The sequence below is a fragment of the Littorina saxatilis genome, linkage group LG7, assembly GCF_037325665.1.
Source record: "Littorina saxatilis isolate snail1 linkage group LG7, US_GU_Lsax_2.0, whole genome shotgun sequence".
Taxonomy (NCBI): domain Eukaryota; kingdom Metazoa; phylum Mollusca; class Gastropoda; order Littorinimorpha; family Littorinidae; genus Littorina; species Littorina saxatilis.
In genome coordinates this window covers 48,916,375-48,941,920 of record NC_090251.1, presented here as the reverse complement: position 1 = coordinate 48,941,920, position 25,546 = coordinate 48,916,375, and the positions used below count along the sequence as shown (strand labels likewise).

General features: G+C 41.4%; 2 protein-coding genes across 6 annotated transcripts; one reads left to right on the top strand and one right to left on the bottom strand.

Moving 5' to 3' along the window:
* Positions 1–673: 673 nt before the first annotated feature.
* On the bottom strand, positions 674–12,476 carry LOC138971687 (uncharacterized). Its single transcript, XM_070344460.1, has 7 exons — positions 12,435–12,476; positions 11,944–12,003; positions 10,953–11,349; positions 8,543–8,753; positions 6,554–6,649; positions 4,728–4,920; positions 674–2,403 (listed from the first exon to the last, which is right to left on the bottom strand). Exons 2-7 carry the CDS (start codon positions 11,993–11,995, stop codon positions 1,262–1,264), a joined length of 2,091 nt encoding a protein of 696 aa, XP_070200561.1. The 5' UTR covers positions 11,996–12,003; positions 12,435–12,476; the 3' UTR covers positions 674–1,261.
* A 417-nt stretch (positions 12,477–12,893) lies between these two features.
* On the top strand, positions 12,894–24,386 carry LOC138971688 (procathepsin L-like). 5 transcript variants are annotated; one of them, XM_070344462.1, is made up of 7 exons: positions 13,017–13,031; positions 14,825–14,999; positions 15,713–15,967; positions 17,936–18,113; positions 21,789–22,003; positions 23,282–23,516; positions 23,915–24,386. In XM_070344462.1, exons 3-7 carry the CDS (start codon positions 15,734–15,736, stop codon positions 24,001–24,003), a joined length of 951 nt encoding a protein of 316 aa, XP_070200563.1. In that variant the 5' UTR covers positions 13,017–13,031; positions 14,825–14,999; positions 15,713–15,733; the 3' UTR covers positions 24,004–24,386. The 5 variants fall into 5 exon arrangements, with proteins under 5 accessions (XP_070200566.1, XP_070200563.1, XP_070200564.1 ...); XM_070344464.1 differs by lacking the exon at positions 13,017–13,031 and adding an exon at positions 14,171–14,305 and having other exon boundaries at positions 14,825–14,914; XM_070344461.1 differs by lacking the exon at positions 13,017–13,031 and adding an exon at positions 14,171–14,305.
* Positions 24,387–25,546: the final 1,160 nt, after the last annotated feature.

Genomic DNA, 25,546 nt, shown 5'->3' with positions numbered 1-25,546 from the left:
TGGCGACAAGAGTAGCTCCCCTTCTTTTAACGCAGTTTCTTCGACAACACTGACTGCAATCCGACGGTCAGTTTTCAACAATATTTCATTTTATAAACAGATCACACGCAACCAAATGCACACATCTCATCAATTTAAACAACATAAAGCGGTTTCATACACTATTTTCCCCAGAAATCTGAACTTCATAAAGAAATTAACGTTGGAACACGGGTGCAAAAGTTCGTCTGCTAGTCCCATTTGACGAAAGAACATTTACTAAGCGATACTAAAACATAAACAGAACACACAATATCTGCCTTTACCGCCACAGCAGAATAACAGCATATCTGTGTACTGGATTTTAGTCCAAAACAGGGAAACTGAAAAGAAGTGTTAACAGAATGGAATGATTTGCACGGAACTATACAACCGCGCATTAATCGATCGCCTGCGCAGGTTGACTGGTTGAGTGATTCGGATTCGATCAAACTTTCGCACAAAAACTCCTGTTTTTTTGGAATAACTGAAGAAAGGAGGAATAAAGAGGTTACATACCTCGTCTCAGTGATTATCAAAAATAATGGTCTCAGTTCGCGGTCACTGATAAAAAAGCTCGCTGAAGCTCGCATTTTTCATGATCCGCTAACTTCGACCATTATTTTTAATAATCACTGAGACTCGGCAAGTAACCTATACTTAATGACCGGTAATTTTTAATGAGTTGGGGCATTCTGACTAATCACAGGATCTGTTTCATTAAAACGCCAACTTGATTTAATTAGAATACTACCATTAAACGAAAATTGGGAACCCCTTGGATTTACTTGCTTTTGTCAAAACATTCATGCACACTTAAAAAAGTTGTTTTGGTTGTGGACTTACTTGTTCATATCTGCTTATTAAGCACCCCGGTCTCGAATAGCAGCTAGCATCTGCTGAAGAGACATTAAACCCCAAAAACCAACCAACCATTAAGCACCCTAAAACGTAGTAATTCCCACAAAAGATGCGCATTGATTCCTTCTTTTTGATGAACAAAAAATATCATTTTTGAACAAAATGGACTTACTCGGTTTTGACAGCACATGGCAGACTTGGTCTTGTGATTGCGTGTACACGCCAAGGGGATGAATATGGCACAAGCAGATCTACACATACGTGTACCTGGGAGATTGAAATATCTCATTCCCATCACATAGTGCTCACTGCTTTTCTAAAAATGCCCATCAATTTCATCATAACCATCCTCTTCATAAGACTTATCACAGGTATGATCATCTCAATCAAAATTATCAAATTCATCAGGTTCATGTTCCTCCTCAGGATAGTCGTCATTTCCACCATCATCATCCTCTCCATATGACATATCTGGGCTAGGATCATATATATCAAAATCATCAGGTTCATGTTCCTCTTCAGGATGGTCGTCATTTCCACCATCATCCTCCTCTCCATATGACATATCTGGGCTAGGATCATATATATCAATATCATCAGGTTCATGTTCCTCCTCAGGATGGTCGTCATTTCCACCATCATCCTCCTCTCCATATGACATATCTGGGCTAGGATCATATATATCAAAATCATCAGGTTCATGTTCCTCTTCAGGATGGTCGTCATTTCCACCATCATCCTCCTCTCCATATGACATATCTGGGCTAGGATCATATATATCAAAATCATCAGGTTCATGTTCCTCTTCAGGATGGTCGTCATTTCCACCATCATCCTCCTCTCCATATGACATATCTGGGCTAGGATCATATATATCAAAATCATCAGGTTCATGTTCCTCCTCAGGATGGTCGTCATTTCCACCATCATCCTCCTCTCCATATGACATATCTGGGCTAGGACCATATATATCAAAATCATCAGGTTCATGTCCTTCAAACAAATCATTCTCATCTTCGAATATATCCCTGAAATCATCGTCATCAAAGTCCCATGGGAGACTTGGTGAAAACATGTTTGTCACAGGAACACAAGTAGCTGGTTTTGTTTTTTCCGGGATAGACATTGTTGGGTACAAAGACTCTGCTTGCTGAAGGAATGAGGTAGCTTCTGTAACCTCACTAACCAACATATGTCGCCTCTCAAGCAAAACCTTTTTACGAGTAAAAGGTATTTCAAAATCAAATGTTAATTCTTCGGCTGCAATTTTTCTTTTCAATTCAGAAACTTCTTCATAGTTCTGCTTCAGTGTCTGATAAATGCTTCTTGCTCTGTCGTGTAGTCTGTAGATTTTCCCATCATTTAAAAAGGCACGATTAGTTGAGGTCTCCGACTCAGATTTTGCTTTTTCTCTAAGTGTGCTGAGTTCCTCCTTGATTCCTGCAAGTTCCCTGGACAGCGATCTGATACTACATGCTTTCGTGACTGCCTTGTTCGTCTGTTCCATTTCTAGAAGGTATGTTTCTGCACAGAAATAGGGAAAAGAATAAGTGTTAGCTTCTTTGTGAAAACATATAACCAGGGATGGCCAAATCGGTCGCCCGATTGCCAGGGGCAAGTAAAAAATCCGCCAGGCTAGTAGTAACCGCCTGACAACTCGCCCGGCTGGCCAATACAACATTCTGGTCAAATGGAACATTTCTGGTTGTACTATCTAGTTTCAAAGTGTTATAAACGCTGCAGATGCAGCAACTGTGGTATGTACCGGGCCAGCGAAATGTATGGCGGGCTAGTGACTTTTTTTAAGTTACTCGCCCGGATGGCGAGTTTAAATTTTGAGATTTGGCCATCACTGTATTATAAGTTATTTCTAATATGCTGACTGTTAGCAAATGATAACAGACATGTCGAGAAAAAAATATCAAGCATGAGCCTTTAAGGCGAATGCTGATATCGTGTGTGCGACATGTCTGTTATCATTTGCTAACAGTCAGCATATTAGAAATAACGGTTTTATTACCGTTTAAATCGACCAAAAGAAATTTCGAAGCGACCCCGCGAATTAGACGGAACAGCCGCAATGGGAACTTGAGCGCTCCTACCTGATTATGCCTGTCAGTCAAAGAATTCTCGTGACCTGGGTCAGCCAATCAGAGTAACACACCTGACGTGATGAATATTCACAGGTCAAATGCGTTTGACACACAACAATCTCACAAGATAAACCATGTTGAACATGCGTTTCGGTTGCTTAGCTTTTTCTTGTTGAACAGAGAGCGACAGATTTAGAACCGACTCCAGATGGATGGGAAATGACGCAAGAGATACATTTGACGTAAAGCGAGTGACACAATTTCACTTGATTTTTCCGAACTTATATAATTTAGATTTCAAGTGAGCGGGTCCCATTGCACACTCAGAGGATGGGCGGTGCCTTGCTGTTCCGTAAAGCACCCATCGACAAAACTCGCCTTTTGGTATTTTTTTACATAAAGAGAGTATTATCTGACAGCATTTGAAGTGTCATTCTTTAGAATAAATCTTTCTTTCTTTCTTTCTTTATTTGGTGTTTAACGTCGTTTTTTAATAAATCACGCTGATATTGTTGATTTAAATTGTTACTGTGTCTTGTTAATTTTTAGCTTGATAAACAAAAAGGGTCCCTGCCTGAACGTTATAACATTTAGAGGGTCACCTAGAATCCGCCCTGATTGGTCAAAAAGCCATATGGGGCACCGAATTGGTAATAAAACCATATATCAAGGAATCTTATTGAGCGATATCAAAGCATTTAGTTAATATATCGGCCTAAAAGAATGAAATTGAACACTGTGCTACATAGACTAGAAAAGCCCTGGGCTGGCCTAAATCTATCAACAAAGATAGCGCGATAAAATAAACTGTAAGCCCATTTTGCATAAAACAGATTTGCGTTATAATTCTGGTATTTTGAGAATGATAATCAGGACAAAAATGTTATTTTGCTTCTTTTTTCACAACCCATCTGTTGTCTGTCTGTCCATTGGCCTGTCAAAGTGGTGAATGCAAGTTCTCAAATACCGAACTTCTTCCCATTCAGCTTCATAACTGAATTAATCATTTAAAGAAAATGCGTGTGCTGCGAGTCAAGGTGACAGATACTGTATGGCCTACTTAAATGTTTTGTATGTTCTGTCATTTATAATTTTAGCTTCCAAATAGACGATTTTCCAAAATTACTCTGTCAGGATTATCAGCGGTCTGGAGGAGTAGGTTCCCTTATTAACTGCAGACAGATTTCACAACATCCGGAACACTGTCCACGCATCCGACGGGCTGTATCCTGCGATTGGCACGCACATCCAACTCCGATGTGTATGCCATGTGGCGCGTATAGCCTTTTCTTTAAAAAGAAAAAAGCGTCCGTGAGTTCATCGGAGTTCAGAATTTGTTGTGGAAAGGATCGCTGGCACGTATCACAACGTGTTTTGATCGAGGTCATGTGGGTTTGGCTGGAGGTCATGTGGTATTAGGAAAACACACTTTCTTAGCAAACACTTCCAGTGATCAGCAAGCCATCCGTGGCTCTGATGATTATATTTTCGAAAGAAAATGGTATCATATGTAGCGCACGCCGCATAGCATACACATCGGAGTTGGTTTATCGTGACGATCGCGGGATACAGCCCGTCGGATGCGTGCAGAATGTTCCGGATGTTGTGAAACCTGTCTGCACTTTTGAGGGAAACTTACTCCTCCAGACCGCTAAAAATCCTGACAGAGTTATTCCCAAAAAACTTCTATTGTGGGAGCTTTTCAGTTCAAATTTAGTACACTGCTGCACCACGTGCTATGTGTATTATAATTACCTTTCTGTTCTTCAGTTTCAAACTGTGTTTCCTCCATCTCATGGTCCGATACTTCAGCCTTGACAGTTTGTCCAGTTGTCCCACTGCTGATACTTGCACTGCCATTTCCTTTGTCTCTGGTATCATCTGCAGATGACGGTGGGTAGACAGAAGACGACTCACATGCCTCTGACTTTGAATCGTGTTCAAGTTTCTGCAACACACATATTTGCGTACATTTAGATTATACACTTGCCGAGCGCAATTATGGATTAGTGGATAAAACGCCGGCTTCCCATGCAAAAGGTTAAGTGTCATAATCCCAGCCGTGCCAGTGATGAAGATTTTTTCCGGTCTCCCAGACCTGCTAGTGCTTTATCCCTCTTCCTCTTGTTTTAACATAGACGGGGAATCGCGACGAGGGTATGTGTCTGTGTGTGCGTGTGTCTGTGTGTATATGTAGAGCAATTCAGGGAGAACTACTGGACCGATCTTCATGAAACTTTACATGATAATTCCTGCAAAGGATATCACCCGGGTTGTTTTTCTTCATGTTTTTGATAAATGTCTTTGATGAGGTCATATCCGGCTTTTTTGAAAGTTGAAGTGGCACTGTCACACCCTCAATTTTCAATTAAATTAATTGACATTTTGGTGAAGAAATTTTTGACAAAGCCCGGACTAAGGGATTGCATTTCAACTTAGAAGCTTAAACATTAATAAATGAGTTTGGTCATTAAAAATCTGAACATTCTAACTGAAATTAAAATTTTAGAAATAGATTCAAAGATAATTTCATCTTATTTTTTATTATTTCCTGATTCCCAAAACATATAAATATGTTATGTTTGGATTGAAAACAAGCTCGGAAAGTTAAAAAGAATTAATAGAGAAAAGCGCGCTTTCCTGTGAAGTGCAATCGCTACTGCGCTATAATGACTTTTCAATTTCTGTATAATTTTTCTGTGAAAGTGTCAGCGATTTCCATGCCGCGGGGAATTGACAACGCTATATGGTCTTGCACTGGTGAAAAAATGCAGTGCATTCAATGTCATTCTGTTAGTTCGACAGATTGACTAAATGTAGTTATTTCTCTTTTCGCGACGTGTTTAACAACTTCGATCAATATAAGTGTTTAGTTCTGATGCAAAACAGAAATGCAGTCAATTTTAGGACGCCACTAACTTTGCTCGTTGTCAGATCAATTCTTCAAGTAATGTATTACTTTATAGCTTTCCCCATTCTTCTACTTCTTCAGCGTTCCAGAATGTTTCTGGTTACGTGTGAGCTCGTTTGCCCATTTGGGTTCCCCACACTATACTCTGAGAGCATAGTCAGGTCACTCTGCTTTCGTTGAGTAGGCATGCTGGGTATTTTCGTGTTACCATAACCCACCGAACTCCGACATGGATTACAGGATCTTTTCCGTGCGCACTTGGTCTTGTGCTTGCGTGTACACACGAAGGGGGTTAAGTCACTAGCAGGTCTGCACATAAGTTGACCTGGGAGATCGGAAAAATATCCACTCTTAACCCACCAGGCGGCAGCGACCGGGATTCGAACTCACGACCTCCCGATTAGGAGGCCGCCGTCTTACCACCACGCCACTGCGCCCGTCGCTTTCACCATAAATAACCCATATCAAGGAAACGAGTAGGAACAATATTTCCTTTCTGTCTGAATTTGTTGTAATAAGTGTTGATTTTTAACATGTAAGAAAATTCTGTGTCTACTCTCATGTTTATTTGTGGGGCTCCGTGCGACAGAAACACGCATATGTTTCTGAAAACAACCCTCACATGTTCTGTTGTGCGTATTCATGTAAAAACTCAAATGTGTTTCCTTACCATGTGTTTTATGGCAGAAATGGAGAACTCATCAATCGGTATGCATTTCTCCAGTTGTCTTTTCACCCTGCGAGCCTTTTTTGATTTTCCAATCTTCTGCAAATATAAAAGGTAGTACAACATTTCAGAGCCTAGCACCCAAACACAAAAGCCAACACATGAATACACAATTATCAAATAAGAAATAAAATGCAAAATACGTAGAGGTTACACGCCGAGTCTCAGTGATTATTAAAAATAATGGTCGAAGTTAGCGGATCATGAAACATGCGAGCTTTAGCGAGCTTTTTCATGACCGCGAACTGAGACCATTATTTTTTATAATCACTGAGACGAGGTGTGTAACCTCTTTATTCCTCCTTTCTTCAGTTATTCAAAGAAAAGAGGAGTTTTTTTGCGAAAGTTTGAACGAATCCTATTCTCTCAACCAGTCAACCTGCGCAGGCGATCGATTAATGCGCGGTTGTATAGTTCCGTGCAAATCATTCCATTCTGTTAACACTTCTTGTCAGTTTTCCTATTTTGGGCTAAAATCAAGTACACAGATATGCTGTTATTCTGCTGTGGCGGCAAAGGCAGATATTGTGTGTTCTGTATATGTTTTGGTATCGCTAAGGATAATGTTTTTTCGTCAAATGGGACTAGCAGACGAACTTTTGCACCCGTGTTCCAACGTTAAAAACTGTATGAAGTTCAGTTTTCTGGGGAAAATAGTGTATGAAACCCCTTTATGTTGTTTAAATTGATGAGATGTGTGCATTTGGTTGCGTGTGATCTGTTTATTAAATGAAATATTGTTGAAAACTGACCGTCGGATTGCAGTCTGTTGTCGAAGGAACTGAGTGAAAAGAAGGGGAACTACTCTTGTCGCTAGACAAAGTATGAGTTACTTGCCTTGGGAAATTGCTTGTGATGAACGGCTTGAACACGGCAGATGAGATTCAGAAAACAACCGAACTCATGGATTTTATATGGAGATTCATGTGTTCAGGCCTGTAGTTGTTAATTTAAATGCGGTATGTTTGTATTGTTTGCTCCAGAGATGTATACTTCGTACATTAGAGCGTTCGGAACTTTTCAGTCGCAAAAAGTAGTTCCGAAACAGAACAACCTCTCAACCCATTGCACTATCGAGGATTCAGGCTGTTGCTGGGTCGTTATTTGTTTGGTTGCTGGGTCATTATCGAAAAATAACTACCCCTACAAGTTTACAGAGGTAAAGAAGCAGAGGGGGGAATAAGAAAAGATACTGCCATTCAAAACATCTACATTCACACCTGCCGGCCATCCATACAGACGGACACTGCATGCTCAGTACTAAGACTCACCGATTACTCATGGGAGTCAAAAACAGACTGCGCACACAAGCATGCTTAGCTCACTATTTTGCATCAACGAGCAAACAAACACACGACAGAGAGGAGGAAGGTAGAGGGACAGAGAGAGAAAGTAAGTGTGCACGTGTATTTATGTACATGTATGTGTTTGTGTGCATGAGCACATGATAGAGAGAAACTGAGAGAGAGAGAGAGAGTGTGTGCGTGTGTGTGTGTGTGTGTGTGTGTGTGTGTGTGTGTGTGTGTGTGTGTGTGTGTGTGTGTGTGTGTGTGTGTGTGTGTGTGTGCGTGTATGTGTTTTTGCGTGTGTGTATGTATGTATGTGTGTGTGTGTGTGTGTGTGTGTGTGTGTGTATGTGTGTGTGTGTATGTGTGTGTGTATGTGTGTGTGTATGTGTGTGTGTGTGTGTGTGTATGTGTGTGTGTGTGTATGTGTGTGTGTGTGTGTGTGTGGGTGTGTGTGTGTATGTGTGTGTGTGGGTGTGTGTATGTGTGTGTGTGTGTATGTGTGTGTGTGTGTGTGTGTGTGTGTGTGTGTGTGTGTGTGGAAGGTGTGGGGGGTAGCTAGTAACAGCATAAGGAACTGTCTAAGTGTTGCACTCCCTTTTCTCTCTCTCTCTTTTTCTTTTCTTTTTCTCTTTTCTGCACATACCTTCTTTTTTTGGCTTGCATTGGCTGCAGCCGTGCATTCACAGGGGAAGCCAGTGGACAGTGAGGTGTGGAAATTGTCAGGTATCTCCACCTGGAAACTCATCAGCTTTGTTTTCACCTGCTGGACAAATTCAGCGTTTTCCCCATTTTTTGCACACAAACGGAAAACCAAGTCCCATTTGGTCCTGTCTGGGCAGCCTTCGGTCACAGTACTGAAATGTACAACAACGAAAATACTTAGTTTATATCCATTGAACTGTTTTACCGGACATCATTGATTCAATTATGAAATCAGTGTTTTTTTCGTGTGTTTTGCGTTTTGTTTTCTTAGGTCAAAACTAAAGACTTTTGTTGTTTTTGTTAAATGTTGTGGTGCAGCTGTTCCTACCGTAAAAACGATGTACCCTTACCAAACAGGGCACACCTCTGGTCTAAACTCAGCTCGCCTTGCCAGGGCTCGACAATAACGAATGCCCGACAGCCCGGGGCAAGCGTTTGAACCTGTCGGGCAAGTAAACCTTATGACCAGCTGCCCGACGGGGCAAGTGACAATATATCAGTGAAAATCTGAAAACTGAGAAGCACAGTTCAAAATGGCTTCGCAGTCGTCGATGTTTTCCTTTTTAACAACTTCAAAGCGCCGTGTAGATGACACAGACGATGATTCGAAACGAAAATCCCAGAAGAAGGCATTCGAGGCCTGTCGTGACCGGAAATTCCTCTCATCTTGGCTTACGGAATTCCCGTGGGTAAAATACGACCACGAAAAGTGTCTGATGTTCTGCAAGGTAAGGATTTTAACGTTGCCCATGTCCACCGCTAGCTGTGAGAGAGGTTTCTTGTGCATGAAACGTGTTATGAGTGACTGGCGTTCAAGCCTGAACACAGAGACTCTGTCCATGCTCATGTACTTGAGCATTGAAGGGCCAGAACCTGATGGCTACAACTCAGCTCTTGCTGTTCAAAGGTGGTGGGAAGAGGGAGAGAGAGCAAGAAGACCAACGTAGTCGTTAAGCAATGATAATAAATAAATACCTTCACTTGTTGAAAGAAAGAAATGCTTGCAAAACATCTTTGAGCAAAAGAGTCAGTGTGTTACTGTTTGCGTTACTCCGTTTTATTGTTTTATATCTCATTCTCTATTTAGTTTATTGTGGCAAGTAAAAAAAAAATGGGGCAAGTAGTTTTGATGTGTACTTGCCCGACAGGGCAAGTTGTCAGAAAAGTTAATGTCAAGGCCTGCTTGCCTGCTCTACCATTCACAACTTTTGCAGGATTACATTGTTCTGAGCGTGTGTTTGACATATGTCTTGACAATGCCTTTATAATCGAAGATACAAAATACATACATGTACAAGAAAACAAAAACACAAGTGAAACGCAAAGACACATTTAAGTCCCTGAATCCTCTACATTGGAATCCCCCTTGAAAACCTTCAATAATCTGAGAAAATTAGGTATTACAGTGATGTACATTTTTCTAGCAGCCTTTAGGACAATTGTCCTGAAGACTGAAAATCAATAGGACACAGTGTCCTGAGATTGCAATTTCAATAGGACAAAAACACGACTCGTAAAACCGCATTTAAAAAGATTTTTCAGTTTAAATTATTCCACCTTCCGCGACTGTCATGACTAGATACTCAAAGGATTGAATCACATTTCAAAGTTATTTGAACAGTTGTCGGGTTTTTTTCACTGCCCATCTGTCGACAATGTTTTTCAGGTAGGCATCTGACCGTTCTGCGGGTCCCTCAAGTTTTGCTTTCAGGATCATGTCCTGGGTTTTGACACACAATCGGTTTCTTCGAGCCGTGCACACCAAGTTCTGTGCACTGAATCCTCTCTCAACGATTTATTGCTGAGCCAATGAATGCACTCGAGGCACCATATGGGTTCGGTTTTCTTTTTTTCTTCTTGATCCAACTTGAGGATAAATTAATTCAAAGAATCAGATCCCATATGGTGCCTCGTTCACTCAACAAACTGGTCACACGCAGTGCATACTTTCGCTTGGCAAAACCGAAACCAGCTTTCCTCACGCAGTGTTTACTTTCGCTTGGCAAAACCGAAACAAGCTTTCCTCTTGAAAATTGAACAGTCCGCATGTCCGCTTCATTGTCAAAAACGATCGGACCCTTGACCACTTCTTCTGTAGGTTAATCGGACCTGTGTCCTGCTGGGGTTAAAGCTATAGGTCCTGGGGAAATTGGATCGGTCAGAGACCGGAGACCGACTAAAATGTACATCACTGTATTAAAAAGTACAAAGTCTTAAAATGGGGGTACATTTACAGATTTATGAACAGAAAATCTGATAATCCAAGGTCTTAAAAAAGGAGAAGTCTTAAACTGCATCCCCAAACATAATGGTATATACATTTTCACATTGTCATGAATTACACAGCTTACCAATACTCATCATGCGAGCACGCCCCCGTCATTACAAAGACGTCAGCAAATCGACGCAGGCAAGTCTTCTTTATCACATGGCGCAGACACAACTTGGCAGCATCCCGTGCTCTATCCCAGCAGAATACCGCCTCCTGGAGAACATGTGGAAAGCGATTGTTCAGGGCTGGAAAACAGTGACGCTGGAACACTGCAGGCTGCACCGCTTGTAGAATGTTCCAGCATTTTCTGGCTTTGTTTATCCTCGTTGCCTCAGCTCTAATTTCCTCTTCCTCGTCACAGCCCAGAACATTGTCCTGTCGCAGAATGTCGATCAGCCCTGACTCAATGGGGTCTACAATCTCTAGAAATCTGGCATGGATGGCCAGAAGAAATTTTTCCAGGTTGGTGAAGACATCTGAGAATCAAGCAGAAAGATTATCAGTGAGTATACTTTGAACATTGCAAAGACACAGAGAAATAATTAGACTCTACTACATCACACTCTACTGTACAGCATAGACACACACATTACGTGTTATTGTTATTGCTAGGAACACACACACACACACACACACACACACACACACACACACACACACACACACACACACACACACACACACACACACACACACATGTACACATGTGCAAGCAGGTAATTCCATGTGCATAGATGTGTGTGTGAGCACACATGCAAAGGCTGATTCTACCTGCAACTAAGAAAATGGCTCAGAAACTCTAATTGCATCTCATGCACCCATCAAACTGTCAGATTCCCCAAACCCATTTTGCTGAAAATTTGAAATCAGAATTAAGACTTAACAAGACACCAATTTTAAAGCTTATTCACATCATAAATGATTTCAAGTTTTAAAGCCGTAATGGGTTGCTGCATGGCAGTCAGATTTGTAAAAGTTGCAAAAGGCACAAAACAACAGAATTAACAGTGTAAGACTAAGAGTAAATTAATGATATCCAATATTTTCTCTGACTTTTCCAACATACATACGTTTCGTGATTTCAGCGGGCTGATCTGTAGATTCGCCAGAATCTTTCTCCATTGTTCACTCTGCAATTTAAATAGTTTAAAAAAAAAGTTGATCAAGCCACACAGAATTGCTTTCCACTCTTTTCCAGTAATTCCAGTCTTCTGCCTTTCATTTCCTCATTTTTCTGTGCATGGGAATGATAAAACAAATGCAAGTGTTTGTATTAGTTATCAGCTCAGCCCACAGGTATATGACACTAACTTTGCTTGGAGATTATAGGCTTTTTGAAATGAATTTTGACACAACATTCCACTTCCGTGTGAACTTGTCACACACTGATATAGCTCGCCTTGCTGAAATGCCTTCGCTCCGACATGAAACACACGTTCTTGGCTAGCGGTTTGAATTAGAGATGTGCGTATGCAACAACTTGAGAGTCACATAATTACCCACAAAATCCCCATGTTCAAAAGCAATACGATCTCATAGTCTCCACCAAAATGCCACTTACGTAATGGTGATTGCAGGATCAGAGCCAGAGGGGAATCCCCGCTTTTACTGAAAATACGCAAGGGAAGGAACTCCACTGGACTGTGCTTTTGCACAGCAGTTTTCTCCCTTGAACCCTGGAGTGTGGGGTGTCATATAGTGAAACCAAAGGCAAATATCTTTGGTGCAACCACAGGCGGTAGGTATCGCTCACTTCACTGGTCAACACTAGTTTTATTATAATAAACACTAGTTGGATCATTCATTCGCTTGCGACTTCCCAACCAACGGCAGTGTCTCCTTTTGGGTGGTTAATAAAAAGCGGAGAAAATATGTGTTGCAAAAGCATTGTAAAAGATTTGTGTGGCAGACAGGCAATAAAAACCAGGTGCATGTTGCTGGTTTTGTTAGGTTACACTCTTACCATTGAATGCTTCGCTGATATAACAAAGTAAGTCAACATAACAAAAAAATATCATTGGCTTGTGCACCTCAGCGAGACTTGCTATGGCTAGATTGCGTGTCTACGGTGGGCGTCTTTGAATTTTTGCTGGTGGGTGTCACGGTGTGCCCGGGAAGGGGCAGGGGTCTGTGTCTCTCAGGTGTTAGTGTTGTCCAGGTATGTGACTGTGTATCTGTATTTTCCTCTGTTTGTGTGTGTGTGAGTTAGTGTGTATGTGTGTGTGTGTCAAGTGTGTGTGTGTGTGTGTGTACGGTGTGTGTGTGTGTACGATGTGTGTTTGTGTGTATGTATGTGTGTGTGTGTGTTTGTGTGTGTGAGCGCGCGCGTGTGTGTGTGTGTGTGTGTGTGTGTGTGTGTGTGTGTGTGTGTGTGTATGTGTGTGTGTGTGTGTCGGTGAGCGCGCGCGTGTGTGTGTGTGTGTGTATGTGTGTGTGTGTATGTGTGTGAGTGTGTTAGTGTGTGTGAGCGCGCGCGTGTGTGTGAGTGTGTGTGTGTGTGTGCGCGTGTGTGTATGTGTGTGTGTGTGTGTGTGAGCGCGCGTGTGTGTGTGTGTGTGTGTGTGTGTGTGTGTTTATCCTGGTCTAATATCTGTAGCTGTCTGTCTGCACGTAATCGGGCACAAAACAACCTAGTAAACACTAGAAATGTAGTGCCGACTGTGGACACGGAACAATCAAAACACACGTCTTCTAACTGAGTCTTATTTCATATATCAATCGATCAATCAATGTAAGGCTTAGGCCTATATCGCGCGTATTCCGTGGGTACAGTTCTAAGCGCAGGGATTTTTTATTTTTTTATATTTTTTTTATATAGCATAGCCACATGACTCAGGTTAGGTAAGCCTTATGCTATTACCACCATCAACACAAAACCACGTGTTTGTTTGTTTCGTTCATGGGCTGAAGCTCCAACGGCTTTTCAGTACGTGTATGACCGTTTTTACCCCGCCATTTAGGCAGCCACACGGCGCTTTCGAGGGAAGCATGCTGGGTATTTTCGTATTTCTATAACCTATCGAACTCTGACATGGATTACAGGATCTGTTCCGTGCGTACTTGGTCTTGTGCTTGCGTGTACACACTCGGAAGGTGGATAAGGCAATAGCAGGCCTGCTCATAAGTTGACCTGGGAGATCTGAAAAATCTCCACCCTCAACCATCCAGGCGGCCGCGGCCGGGATTTGAACTCACGACCTTCCGATTAAGAGGCCGATGTCTTATCCACTACGCCACTTAGCCCGTCTTTACGATGTAAGCTAATACCACGGTCTAAATTTCGTCTGTCACACGGAGCGTACGCTTCGTCATATGATTATCACATGCTGTGGTATCTAAACGCTTGTATTATCTCTAATTTTTCTTGGCCTAAACTCGTTGGTGATCAGGTAGGTTGCCTACAGAAGAGTCCAGCCGTTACATCGCAACAGGGTAGGTTTTGCTGCGCCGTGTGTGTGCCACGGTGTGTGTGTGTGTGTGTGTGTGTGTGTGTGTGTGTGTGTGTGTGTGTGTGTGTGTGTGTGTGTGTCTGTCTGTATGTATGTGTCTAGTTATCTATGTTTCTGTCACGCGTATGTGTCTGTGTCTGTGCGTGTGTGTATTTTGTGAATGTGTGTGTGTTCGTGTGTGCGTGCGTGCTTTCGTGCGTGTGTGTGTATTAGCTGTCTGAACAGGAGGAAGTAATTTAACCGCTATTTATTTAAAAAGTAAGATAACATGCGGAAGAGCTGATAACAGATAATCTAGAGAAACCCTTAACACAGTTACGTTTTGCTTCCTGGGGTGTTTACCGCAAGAAAAAGTCCAACTGGCCGGGAACAAAGGGCTTGATATCGGATTGGATTGGTTGAAATTGAGACTTGTTTGATATTTCAACCAATCCGACGCAGTGCTTTGGTTCCGCCCGTATGATTATTTTCTTGCACATAACCCCCGTGTTGTCTTGTTTAGGTCGTGATCAAAACCGAGAAGTATATCCTTCGTGATCTGCGTACGGGACTGGTCAGAATCAGCTGAAACAAAAACAGACACAAAAATCAGGTTCAGTTTGCTGCACTGTCTTGGTTTTCGACTGTCGGTTTACACGACTCCTTTCAAGAGAATTAACTGAGCTGATTTATATAAGGTAAGGCTATAAGAAATAACAATGAATCATCGATTTGTTTTGCCTTCCCACACTGGCTTCTTTTCGCTTCTCTTGATACAACAGATATTATGTGCGGGCAGAACAGGCGCATGTGCTTGTCGCCGCTGATAAGTAAACTCACTGAACTAAAGTTATTGTGAAAACTTATTGTGGTCACACCTGGCATTGCTTCTCCTGCGATTCAGGCAGGCTTGCCTTTTCTGCGTGTGTGCTTTGTTCTGTGTGTGTGTGTGTGTGTGTGTGTGTGTGTGTGTGTGTGTGTGTGTGTGTGTGTGTGTGTGTGTGTGTGTGTGTGTGTGCGCGCGTGCGTGTGTGTGTGGGTGTGTGTGTGCTGGCGTGTTCGCGGGCGTACTTATGTGTTTGTATGTGTGTGCATGTGTGCGTGCGTGCGTGCGTGCGTGCGTGCAGTGCGTGTGTGTGTGTGTGTGTGTCTGTATGTGTGTCTGTCTGTCTGTCTGTCTGTCTGTCTGTCTGTCTGTCTGCGTCTGCAAAACAAAAACATAAGAAAACAGCAACCCTAACCCTAACCCCCGGACACATGATATATATGACCACAAACACTGATAACTAAAAGAGAAGTAAAGAAACCAAGATATTGCACGCGAGCTTACGACTAAGACCCTTTATTGATGTACACTTTCGTTTCATGCAGGCTAAAATGTATTCCTCCACAACTCATACTGTTCTTACAGAATCATCATACCGACTGAAGGATGAGGGCTAATTTGGTCGCTGCCTTACTCATATCTGCAACCCTCGTATGCATGGGGGAAGTAGTGGAAGAAGAATGGCTGGCATGGAAGGAGAAACACGGTAAAGTCTACAGCAGCGTGCAGGAAGAAACCAGGGCGCATGCGCTATGGTTACGTAACATGGACTTCATCCAATCACACAACAGTCGTTCTGACGTCAGCTTCACCCTCGAAATGAATGAATTTGGTGATCAGGTAGGTGAGATCTTGAAGGGATAATGATGCTAACATATTAACTGTTTAACTGCTGGAAAAGTTGTGTAAACGTTGTTTTTGGCTGGAAAAAGCATTACCTGACAGAACGGTAGTAGTAGATTTGCGAACGAATTATGTCTCTTTAATGATCGAAATTACTTACTCGTAGCCTACGAGTTTTGGAGGAATGAATTTGAGCCTGCATGAAACGAAAGTGTGAATCTATAAAGGATCTTGGTCGTAAGCTGGCGTGCAATATCTTTTTTTTTTTTATCTCATTGTTTAAATGCTCATGTGATAGGTTTATCTTAGTAGTGTACTTGTGTCCAATCATGCTTGACGATCGTGTGTTTGTCTTATTAGAAATGCGATGTGGTGCCAAAAGACAAATGTCCATGTGTATGTAAAATGAAAATTACATTTTCTTACCTTATCTTATTTTATCTTACAAATCGAGAATCTAAAGGTTTGAGAGCTCGACAATTTTTGTGTGTAAATCACGCTCAGTGTGTCATGCCTTGAGTGCGTGTAAATCCGTAATATATCGAAAATCATGTCCATAAACTTAAAAGTCAAAAGCAAGTCCATTCCCAAACAGACTTATTTAAAAAAATAGCTTAAATAAAGCATCTTAATGAAAACTGTGTTTGCACTTTTCTACTCCACAACCAGTCCTTATTTAAATGGAATCAATGTAACACATAAAATACAACATAACTTAGTGATTGAGCCTCTGAAAGATTCTGAACGTACCATACGAATAAATGTGTTCATTACTTTGAGGAAGTTACTAAACTGAGTATCTTCTGCCTTTGTGCTTATCAAGGACTTTAGTTATAAATGCGAGTACAGAGCCTCTCGGATTTAAAGGCACAGTAAGCCTCCCGTAAACCATCACAGATACGGTCAGGCTTTTACACACAGTACAAACACCCTTTCATTTAAACACTCACCGATTGAGAACATCCTAGGTGCCCTCCGTAAAGAGCGAACAATTTTCAAAGAATTTATTTTTGCGTGGTTTATCTTACCCCTGAGCCATCGTGAACCCGTGTGATCCAGTTTCCCTTTTTCACAATGTAGTCGTCAGTTAGTCATTTGAATGCGACTCGATGTGAGCTTATCTACAATAGCACGTTTTTATGCACGAAACAAACGGCTGTGGTTCACAAGAACTCTAGCGATGGCTTTTGACTGTTGAGAGGAACGGCGATATGCATAAACCGTCGTCTGCTACGACCCTTGCGTGACCCTGCTTCCGGGCTTTTCTTTTTTCAAACTTTCACAACTTCGAATTGTACTGATCTTGTCTTGATAAAAAAAAGAATTCTTTTATGATTAAAGAATGTTTGTGTAACAAGCTGTCAATTTATTATTTAGATTTTAAAAGTTAGGTCTAGCGCAAAAACGCACCACGGTCCAAAAACATTCTGATAATCATCGATCCACGGCTATCGCCAGTTTACATCGATAGAATGAGACCCGAAGGGAAGTAACTCATTTTTGACCTGAGTTCAGGATGGGTCCAAAAAGTGTTCGAGACAATCTGCAAAATTAATTCTTTAAAAATTGATCGCTCTTTACGTAGGGCACCTAGGATGTGCCCGTTTGGTGAGCGTTCAAATGGATGGGTGTTTGTACTGTGTGTAAAAGTCTGACAGTACCTGTGATGGTTTACGGGAGGCTTACTGTCCGGGCGTGATTTCCGGTATTGAATATTCATAACAGCCGTCCAGCACCAAAACGAGGCGCCATTGTTGTAGAGGAGCAAGTCCACGAAAATAAATTCTTTGAACATTTCTCACGCTCGACAGAAAGCAGCCAGGATGTTCCCGTTCGGTAAGCGTTCGAATGGAAGTATGCTTGTACTGTATGTAGACGCTCGGGGAGCTCTGTGATGGTATACGGGAGGCTTACTGTGCCTTTAAATGAAACATGGCATTCATTTTACCTTCAATTTTTAAACAGGAGTCTACAGCAGAGCCACATCAGCCGCAGTCGAGTCCACTTCGTTACGCGCCGGAAGTGAACAATAACTTTTTGCCGCGAGCGCCCCCTGCCAGCTTTGACTGGACCAAGAGAGGAGTTGTCTCCCCTGTCCGCAATCAGGGGATGATAGGGAAATCCGATGCCTTTGCCGTCACAGGTGAAACATTCTTCTCACTCCTGTGATTGTTTGTTGTTTTTGTTTATTTGATTGTTCCTTTGTTCGTTCGTTTGTTTGTTTTCTTGTTGTTTTAGTTTGATATCATATGGTTTTGAGTTGTTGGTGGTGATAGTTCTGGTGGTCTCACGGTGCCCGTGGTTGTTGTGAGAGTGCGTGTGTGCATTTTTATTATTTGTGGAGTGTTGGTTGGTTTTGTTTTGCATTTGGTTTTGCTACTTACCGTTTACTGTCCATTACAGACTCAGGCTCAAAAAAACGCTGCACTATTTCAGTCTCTCTCTCTCTCAAACACTGCTCTGTTTGGTCTTCATCAGCTGGTTAAAACCCCTACAAAAGAAACAAATACTTCATCAACCCTGATTGATCATATTTACACTGATAGTAAGAATATCGTTGCAAATGCGCAAGTAGTGCATTCCAGTTTTAGTGACCATCATTCTGTTTTTTGCTCGATTTCTCTTAGATTGCCAAAATCACGTCATAAAGGCCACACAACAATCGAATACAGAAGTTTCAAGTATTTTGATGAATCTGCCTTTTTCTTTGACCTTAACCAAGCCCCATTTTATAGCGTATTCAATTGCAGTGACGCAGAGGGCGCTTGCAATATTTTTCACCATATTTTGTGTTCAATAATTGATAAACACGCACCACTACGTCAGCATAGAGTGAAACATCCCCAGCTCCCCCCTTGGTTAACCTCAGACATTATCGAGGCTATGGCGATGCGTGATTATTTTAAAGAGCGCAACATGAAAACAGAGTATAAACTGCAAAAAAATAAAGTTTTGGACACAGTGAGACAAGCAAAGGCAGAATATTTTAATAAACTGATTTCTGTAAAAAAGGATACAGCTACAATCTGGCGAGCAGTGAATGAAATTCTTGATAAATCTAGGAAGGGATCAACCAATTCTCATTCACAAATATCTCCAAATGATATTAACAAACACTTCATTTCGCTAGCAGACAACCTAGAAATCTTGTCTCAATCAGAATGATTCCCTTGATACGGATGATTGTTTTGAAAAATTAAAAACATTCTGTGGACAAAAATTGACTCAAACTGACACGTTTTCTATTCCTCCAATCTCAGTGCACGAGGTAGGAAAACTGGTAGAACAAATGGCGAATAAGAAGTCAATGGGTCCAGTTTATAACCTAAGCATACAACAAAACGTGTTCCCTTCTATTTTAAAGTGTGCAAAGGTATTACCACTTCCAAAAAATAAGGATCTTACAGACCCAAACAACTTTAGACCTATTTCTCTCTTACCTGTTCTATCTAAGCCCTTAGAAAAGCACATACAAAAACACCTACTGGCATATACGAAACAAATGAATCTGTTTCATCCTTTTCAGTCTGGATTCCGCTCTAAGCATTCCTGCCACACCGCCTTAAGCTCTGTATGCGAGACTTGGCTGTCAGCAATAAACAAAGCAGAAATAACGGGAGCGTTGTTTTTGCACTTTAAGAAAGCCTTTGACCTAGTAGATCACTCACTTCTACTGACAAAATTTAAAGTGCTATAAGACGACTCAGCCTGTGCCTTTTATGAATCGTATCTTTCAAAACGGAAACAGTATCCATTAACTGTAAAACTTCGTCAAACGAGTTTGTCAGGAGTGGTGTCCCTCAAGGGTCTGTATTAGGACCTATCTTGTTCTGTATTTATATAAATGATTTACCCCTTCATGTGTCCGATGAAAAAGTTAGATGTGAGTTCTTCGCGGATGACTCTTCTGTTCACACCAGTCAAAAATCTTTGGAATCCGTCAACTCTTCTCTTCAAACAAGTGTGGATGAAATCACTGAGTGGTGCGTTTCTAATGCAATGATCATTCATCCGATTAAAACAAAGAGTATGGTGATAACCACGATACAAAAACACCAATTAAGTCCTTTACAAATACAACTGCCAGTTGGTTCAACTCAAGTGCAGCAAGTTAGGGAACATAGATTATTGGGTGTTACCATTGATCAAGAGTTGAAATGGAAAACTCATTTGAGTAATATCTGCAACATAGTATCAACGAATTTGTACCTGTTATCAAAATTAGGGCATTACGCAGATTCTGAAGCACTCAAAATGTTATATCACGCCCACATAATGCCTCATATAAACTTCGCATCGACACTTTGGGATAACTGCAGTGATGTTCATTTAAAAAGAAACAATTCTCTGCATCGCCGAGCTGCAAAACTTATTCTGCATGATTTGAATAGGTCCACGGATGATAAACTAAAGCTCCTGAATTTCCTCCCCTTGAAAGATCAGTTGACGTTAAACAAGGCTGTGTTCATGTATACAATTCTAAATGACAACTGTCCTAAATATTTGCAATCACATTTCAAACATGCCACAAAAAGATATGGGTCCCAAAAAATCATCCCTCCTATACCTCGCATAGACCTCTACAAATCGAGCTTAGCCTTCTCGGGAGCGTTTCTCTGGAACTCCTTCCCCCAACAGATAAGAAATGCAACTTCAGTGAAAATGTTTAAGAGACAGTCACGTTCACACAATGACATCATTAGTGAATGAAATGTCTTGTTCGATTGTTATTTTGTTAAACATTTTGTACTAGTGTTAACGGATGTGTAGCTGATCGGAGCAACTTTATTCCCAAATGAATGTATGAATATGTCAAGTTAATTTTGTAATTTTTGAGTGCTCCTTATGTAATTCCTTAAATGCACATTGTGTTGCATTTCATACAATGTATTTCTGTATTTTATATGATTGATGATTTTTATTATGTGCGTCTGTCTTTATGTGTTGTATAAAGGACAGGTTGGAAGAATAGGCTTTGCCTAAAACCTTTATCCTTTTGTAATAACGTTCTGAGTCTGAGTCTGAGTCTGAGTCTCTCTCTCTCTCTCTCTCTCTCTCTCTCTCTCTCTCTCTCTCTCTCTCTCTCTCTCTCTCTATCTATCTCTCTCTCTCTCTCTCTCTTTCGCCCTCTCTCTCTCACTCTATCGTTCTCTCCCTAGCTCTCACTCCCTCTCTCTCTCTCTCCATTTCTCTCTCTCTGTCTCTCTCTCTCTCTCTCTGTCTCTCTCTCTATCGCCCTCTCTCTCTTTCTCACTCTATCGTTCTCTCTCTCTCTCTCTCTCTCTCTCTCTCTCTCTCTCTCTCTCTCTCTCTCTCTCTCTCTCTCTCTCTCTCTCTCTCTCTCTCTCTCTCTAGTTATAGTAAAATAGTTTAGTCCCTCTTTAGGGCGAGGGCCAGATGCAAAAAACCATATCTATGCTTATTCTTGTCACCCTCGAAAAATAAAGATTTGTCATTGTCATTGTCTCTCTCTCTCTCTCTCTCTCTCTCTCTCTCTCTCTCTCTCTCTCTCTCTCTCTCTCTCTCTCTCTCTCTCTCTCTCTCTCTCTCTCTCTCTCTCTCTCTCTCTCTCTCTCTCTATCTGAGCCTCTGTTGCCTTTTTGAAATGGGTTTGTGTTTGAATGGGAAAAATAAATGTGAATTCAATTCAATTCAATTCCCTGAACCCTTCCCCCCTATCTATTTCTCTTTCTCTTTTCTCGGCATGGCGGTTCCGGCGTTACTCTATCTTTCAGCATAATTGTCTTAGGAAATTTTAAGCTACAGAATATTAATAGCTTATTGCACAGTCATTAATATATATTCTTTGTCACCACAGAGGACCTGGAGAGTCTTCACGCTATAAACACAGGACAGCTGGTGCCTCTCAGTGTGGCGGAAGTTGTTGGGTGCTGTTCTTCGCCGCAAGGCATGCTGGAACCTGACATCTACGAATGCATCTCCAGACATGGTGGACTTTGCTCTGAGCAGAGTTATCCCCCGTCTAGCAGAACTGCAGCGTGCATGAATGCCTCGTGTCAGGCTGTGGCTAACGTACGTATAACCACTGATTTGGCTTTGCTCGGCAAGGTATGAACATTGAATGATTGGATACAACTCTGTAAAGTTATGCACACATAATTCACCTCCCCCACCTTTTAAACGGAGACAGACAGTATTCTTTAGATTTGTACAGGAACATTTTTTTCACCGTACACTCGTTCATTGAACGTTCAGGCCGCTTTGGGCAAACCAGAATAAATGCTCTACAAGCCGGACAACAACTTTAACTTCTGCACATCTCCTACCCATCCCTCTTCTTTTATTCATCTTCTTTCCCTCCTTTGTTCCTTTTACTGTCTTTCTTTATAATTATTATGCAACGTGTATTACGTTATTAATATATTTGGTTTATTGAGACAAATTGTTCAGCCGTTACCGCCTTATGTTGTACTGTCATGCAGGAACACCACTACAAGCTTCTAGCTTGTTGCTGTTTCTGTGAACGTTGTATACATGTCATGATTGTAACCTTTGTTAAAATAAACTTATGTTTAAAAGAAGTTATGAACATACCATGTTTGGATACAACTCTGTCAAGTTATGAACATACCATGTTTGGATACAACTCTGTCAAGTTATGAACATACCATGTTTGGATACAACTCTGTCAAGTTATGAACATACCATGTTTGGATACAACTCTGTCGCGGTTTGTATGCAATGTAGAAGAGGTGTATTCCCTTAAAGGCAGACTCCTTCTCGTGAAAACAGTTCGTCTCACCAACTCAGATCTGGCCGGGCTTTGACATGGAATATAATTATGAGACCACGTTTTAAGAAAATAATTCTTCGAACAATTCCCACTGTTCACAGACAGCATCCATGCTGTTTATTATTTTCTTAAAACGTTCCTTGTTACATTTACTACATTGATTCGTGTTTTTATTTTATATATATATATTTTTTTTTAGTGTGCACTGAGGTCACCCATGCTCTCAATGTTTGGTATGTGACCAAGTGGAGGGAGGGTCTTATCCCACGTGAAAACCTTGTCAAATCTTAGACGGTGAGACGAACTCTTTTTACGAGAAGGAATAATTATGTGCCTCCAAAATGATACGAGATGTAAAAACGCCGATTACGTCAAAGTGAACAATGAGTGATACACGCAGTATCAGATTCAAACTCGATAGATAGATTATGATGCTTACTCGCTGTCCTACAGGCCTTTGAGTTTGTTTGTCTATTAAGTTCTAGATAGAAAAGAAACAATAACCGTCGCGAAAAACAAAAGCAAAATTTTAAAAAAATCTCGTATTTTTGTATCAGGACGCCAAAGTAACAGCGCACATCCCCAAAGGGGACGAGACCCGGATGTTGACAGCGGTTCTCGAACGCCCTCTGGTGGTGTATATTGACGCGAGCGAGTCCAGCTTCCAGTTCTACCAGGCCGGAGTGTATGAGGACAGCAGGTGTGGCCACACGCTTGACCACGCTCTGCAGCTGGTGGGATACGGCCAGGACGCCCAAGGGAAGCCCTACTGGATCTTAAAAAACTCATGGGGTAAGATTTCAAACTATTGCTTTCATCAGACTGGTTTACTAGGGCTCTCCAAAATGTGCGTCCCTCCGTCCTGTATAATGCTGCATCTCCCAAAACAAATAACGGTTTTGGGTGTGACGAAAAAAAGAACAGGGCCGGAGTGCCATGTTAATTATGAGCAGTTCTTCCACACCCATTTAAAAATTCAATTTAATTAATAAATGAAAATCGGAGGAACGGTTTAGGGTCTTGTGCAATTTGTGACCAGCATGGTCAGGATCTGTTGGTATGGGTCAAAACTCAAGGTAAAGGCGATCTATACAAACGGCATAAGTATGTGAAATTGATGGAATGTTTCAAGGTTTTTATTCGTTCAGCCAACCAACCATTCATTCATTCATCCATGCGTTCATTTGCAGGTGCGAGCTGGGGAAACAAGGGATACATCTGGCTCAGGAGAGGAGTCAACATGTGTGGTGTCGCCGACAACGCGTTTTACCCTCAGTGACGCCATACAGATTACGTAATTAGATCCGTCAGTGTCTGACATCACATAATTCCATAGACGCACTACACGTAAATTGAGGAGTGAAAAACACTTTTAATGTTGCAAAAAAATAGGAACATTAATTTAAAAGAATCTATGCAAGAAAGCAGGCGATGAGAAACATTAAAATTAATTGAAATTTCGATTGTGGTTTGTAATAAATCACGCCTGGCTAGAAACGTCAAATGGCGTTGCAAAATCTAATGGATAGTCGGTTGAAAATCTTCAGCGGTGACAGGGGAATTGAGTGTCACATTTTGTTTGTAAACATTTAAAGACGATTCCCCATCTGCTGTGAAATAGAAAATGTGTTACCAAGGCAATAAACAAAGAATAATCTCAAATGGCATTTTAGCAAATTGCAAAACACGTACTCGCACACACACACACACATACACACACACACACACACACACACACACACATACACGCACACACACACACATACATACATACACACACGCACACACACACACACACACACACACACACACACACACACACACACACACACATACAAACACGCACATTCAAATACACGCACACACACACACACACACACACACACACACACACACACATAGGTGGTTTTACAGTCATTTGGGGTCGGCTGTGTATCAAAATGCCATCTTGCTCAAAACACAGGCATTTGGGGTCTCTTTTGTTTTAAGTGTAAGAAAGTTTCTTAAAACTTCAATGAGCGTTAAATGCCATTTTAAAGTGTGAAAACTCATTTCAGGAGGTTATTACATAAAATGCAACCTCCAGCGTGATTTTTTAGAAAAACAGACATTTGGGGACGATGTTTGCTGTACAGCAGTGAAATGGGGACGTATGTGTACACAAAGTGCAGAGCTAGAATTACGTTATCGGTGTTATGAATGTTTTAGGTGTTAGAAAGTTTGTTAAAACTTCAATGAGCGTTAAATGCCATTCTAAAGTGTCAAAACTCATTTCAGGAGGTTATTACATAAAATGCAACCTCCAGCGTGATTTTTGAGAAACAAACAGGTATTTGGGGACGATGTTTGCTGTACAGCAGTGAAATGGGGACGTCCAAAAGTGCAGAGCTCCCGCAGAGCTATATGATTGGTTTCATCACATACATGGCGCTAGGCGACATATGTTGTGAAAAATTTTACAAATCACGTTTTTGCGCCCGATATTTTCTTGTCATCTCCAAAGTCAAGGGACAAACACGAAATTCCTTGACTTTTGGGGTAGCGCGACTCTGTTAATTTTAAGAATTAAAAAAAAAAAAAATTCATTACTAGGATGTCCCATCGTTGGGAAATTCCGGTCGCTTCCTCCGAGTGGAAAGCTAGCAGTGACAGAGTCGCACTACCCCAAGTCAAGGGATCTATTAGTCCTGTTTCGCCGTTATCCCAATTCGCCCCCATCCCATTTTGGCGACATTTCTCAGGCCAAGTGTCATTTTACCACCATATCATGTACCATTAGCTCCACATCCCATTTTGGCGCAATCCCGTTTCGCCGTTAGCCC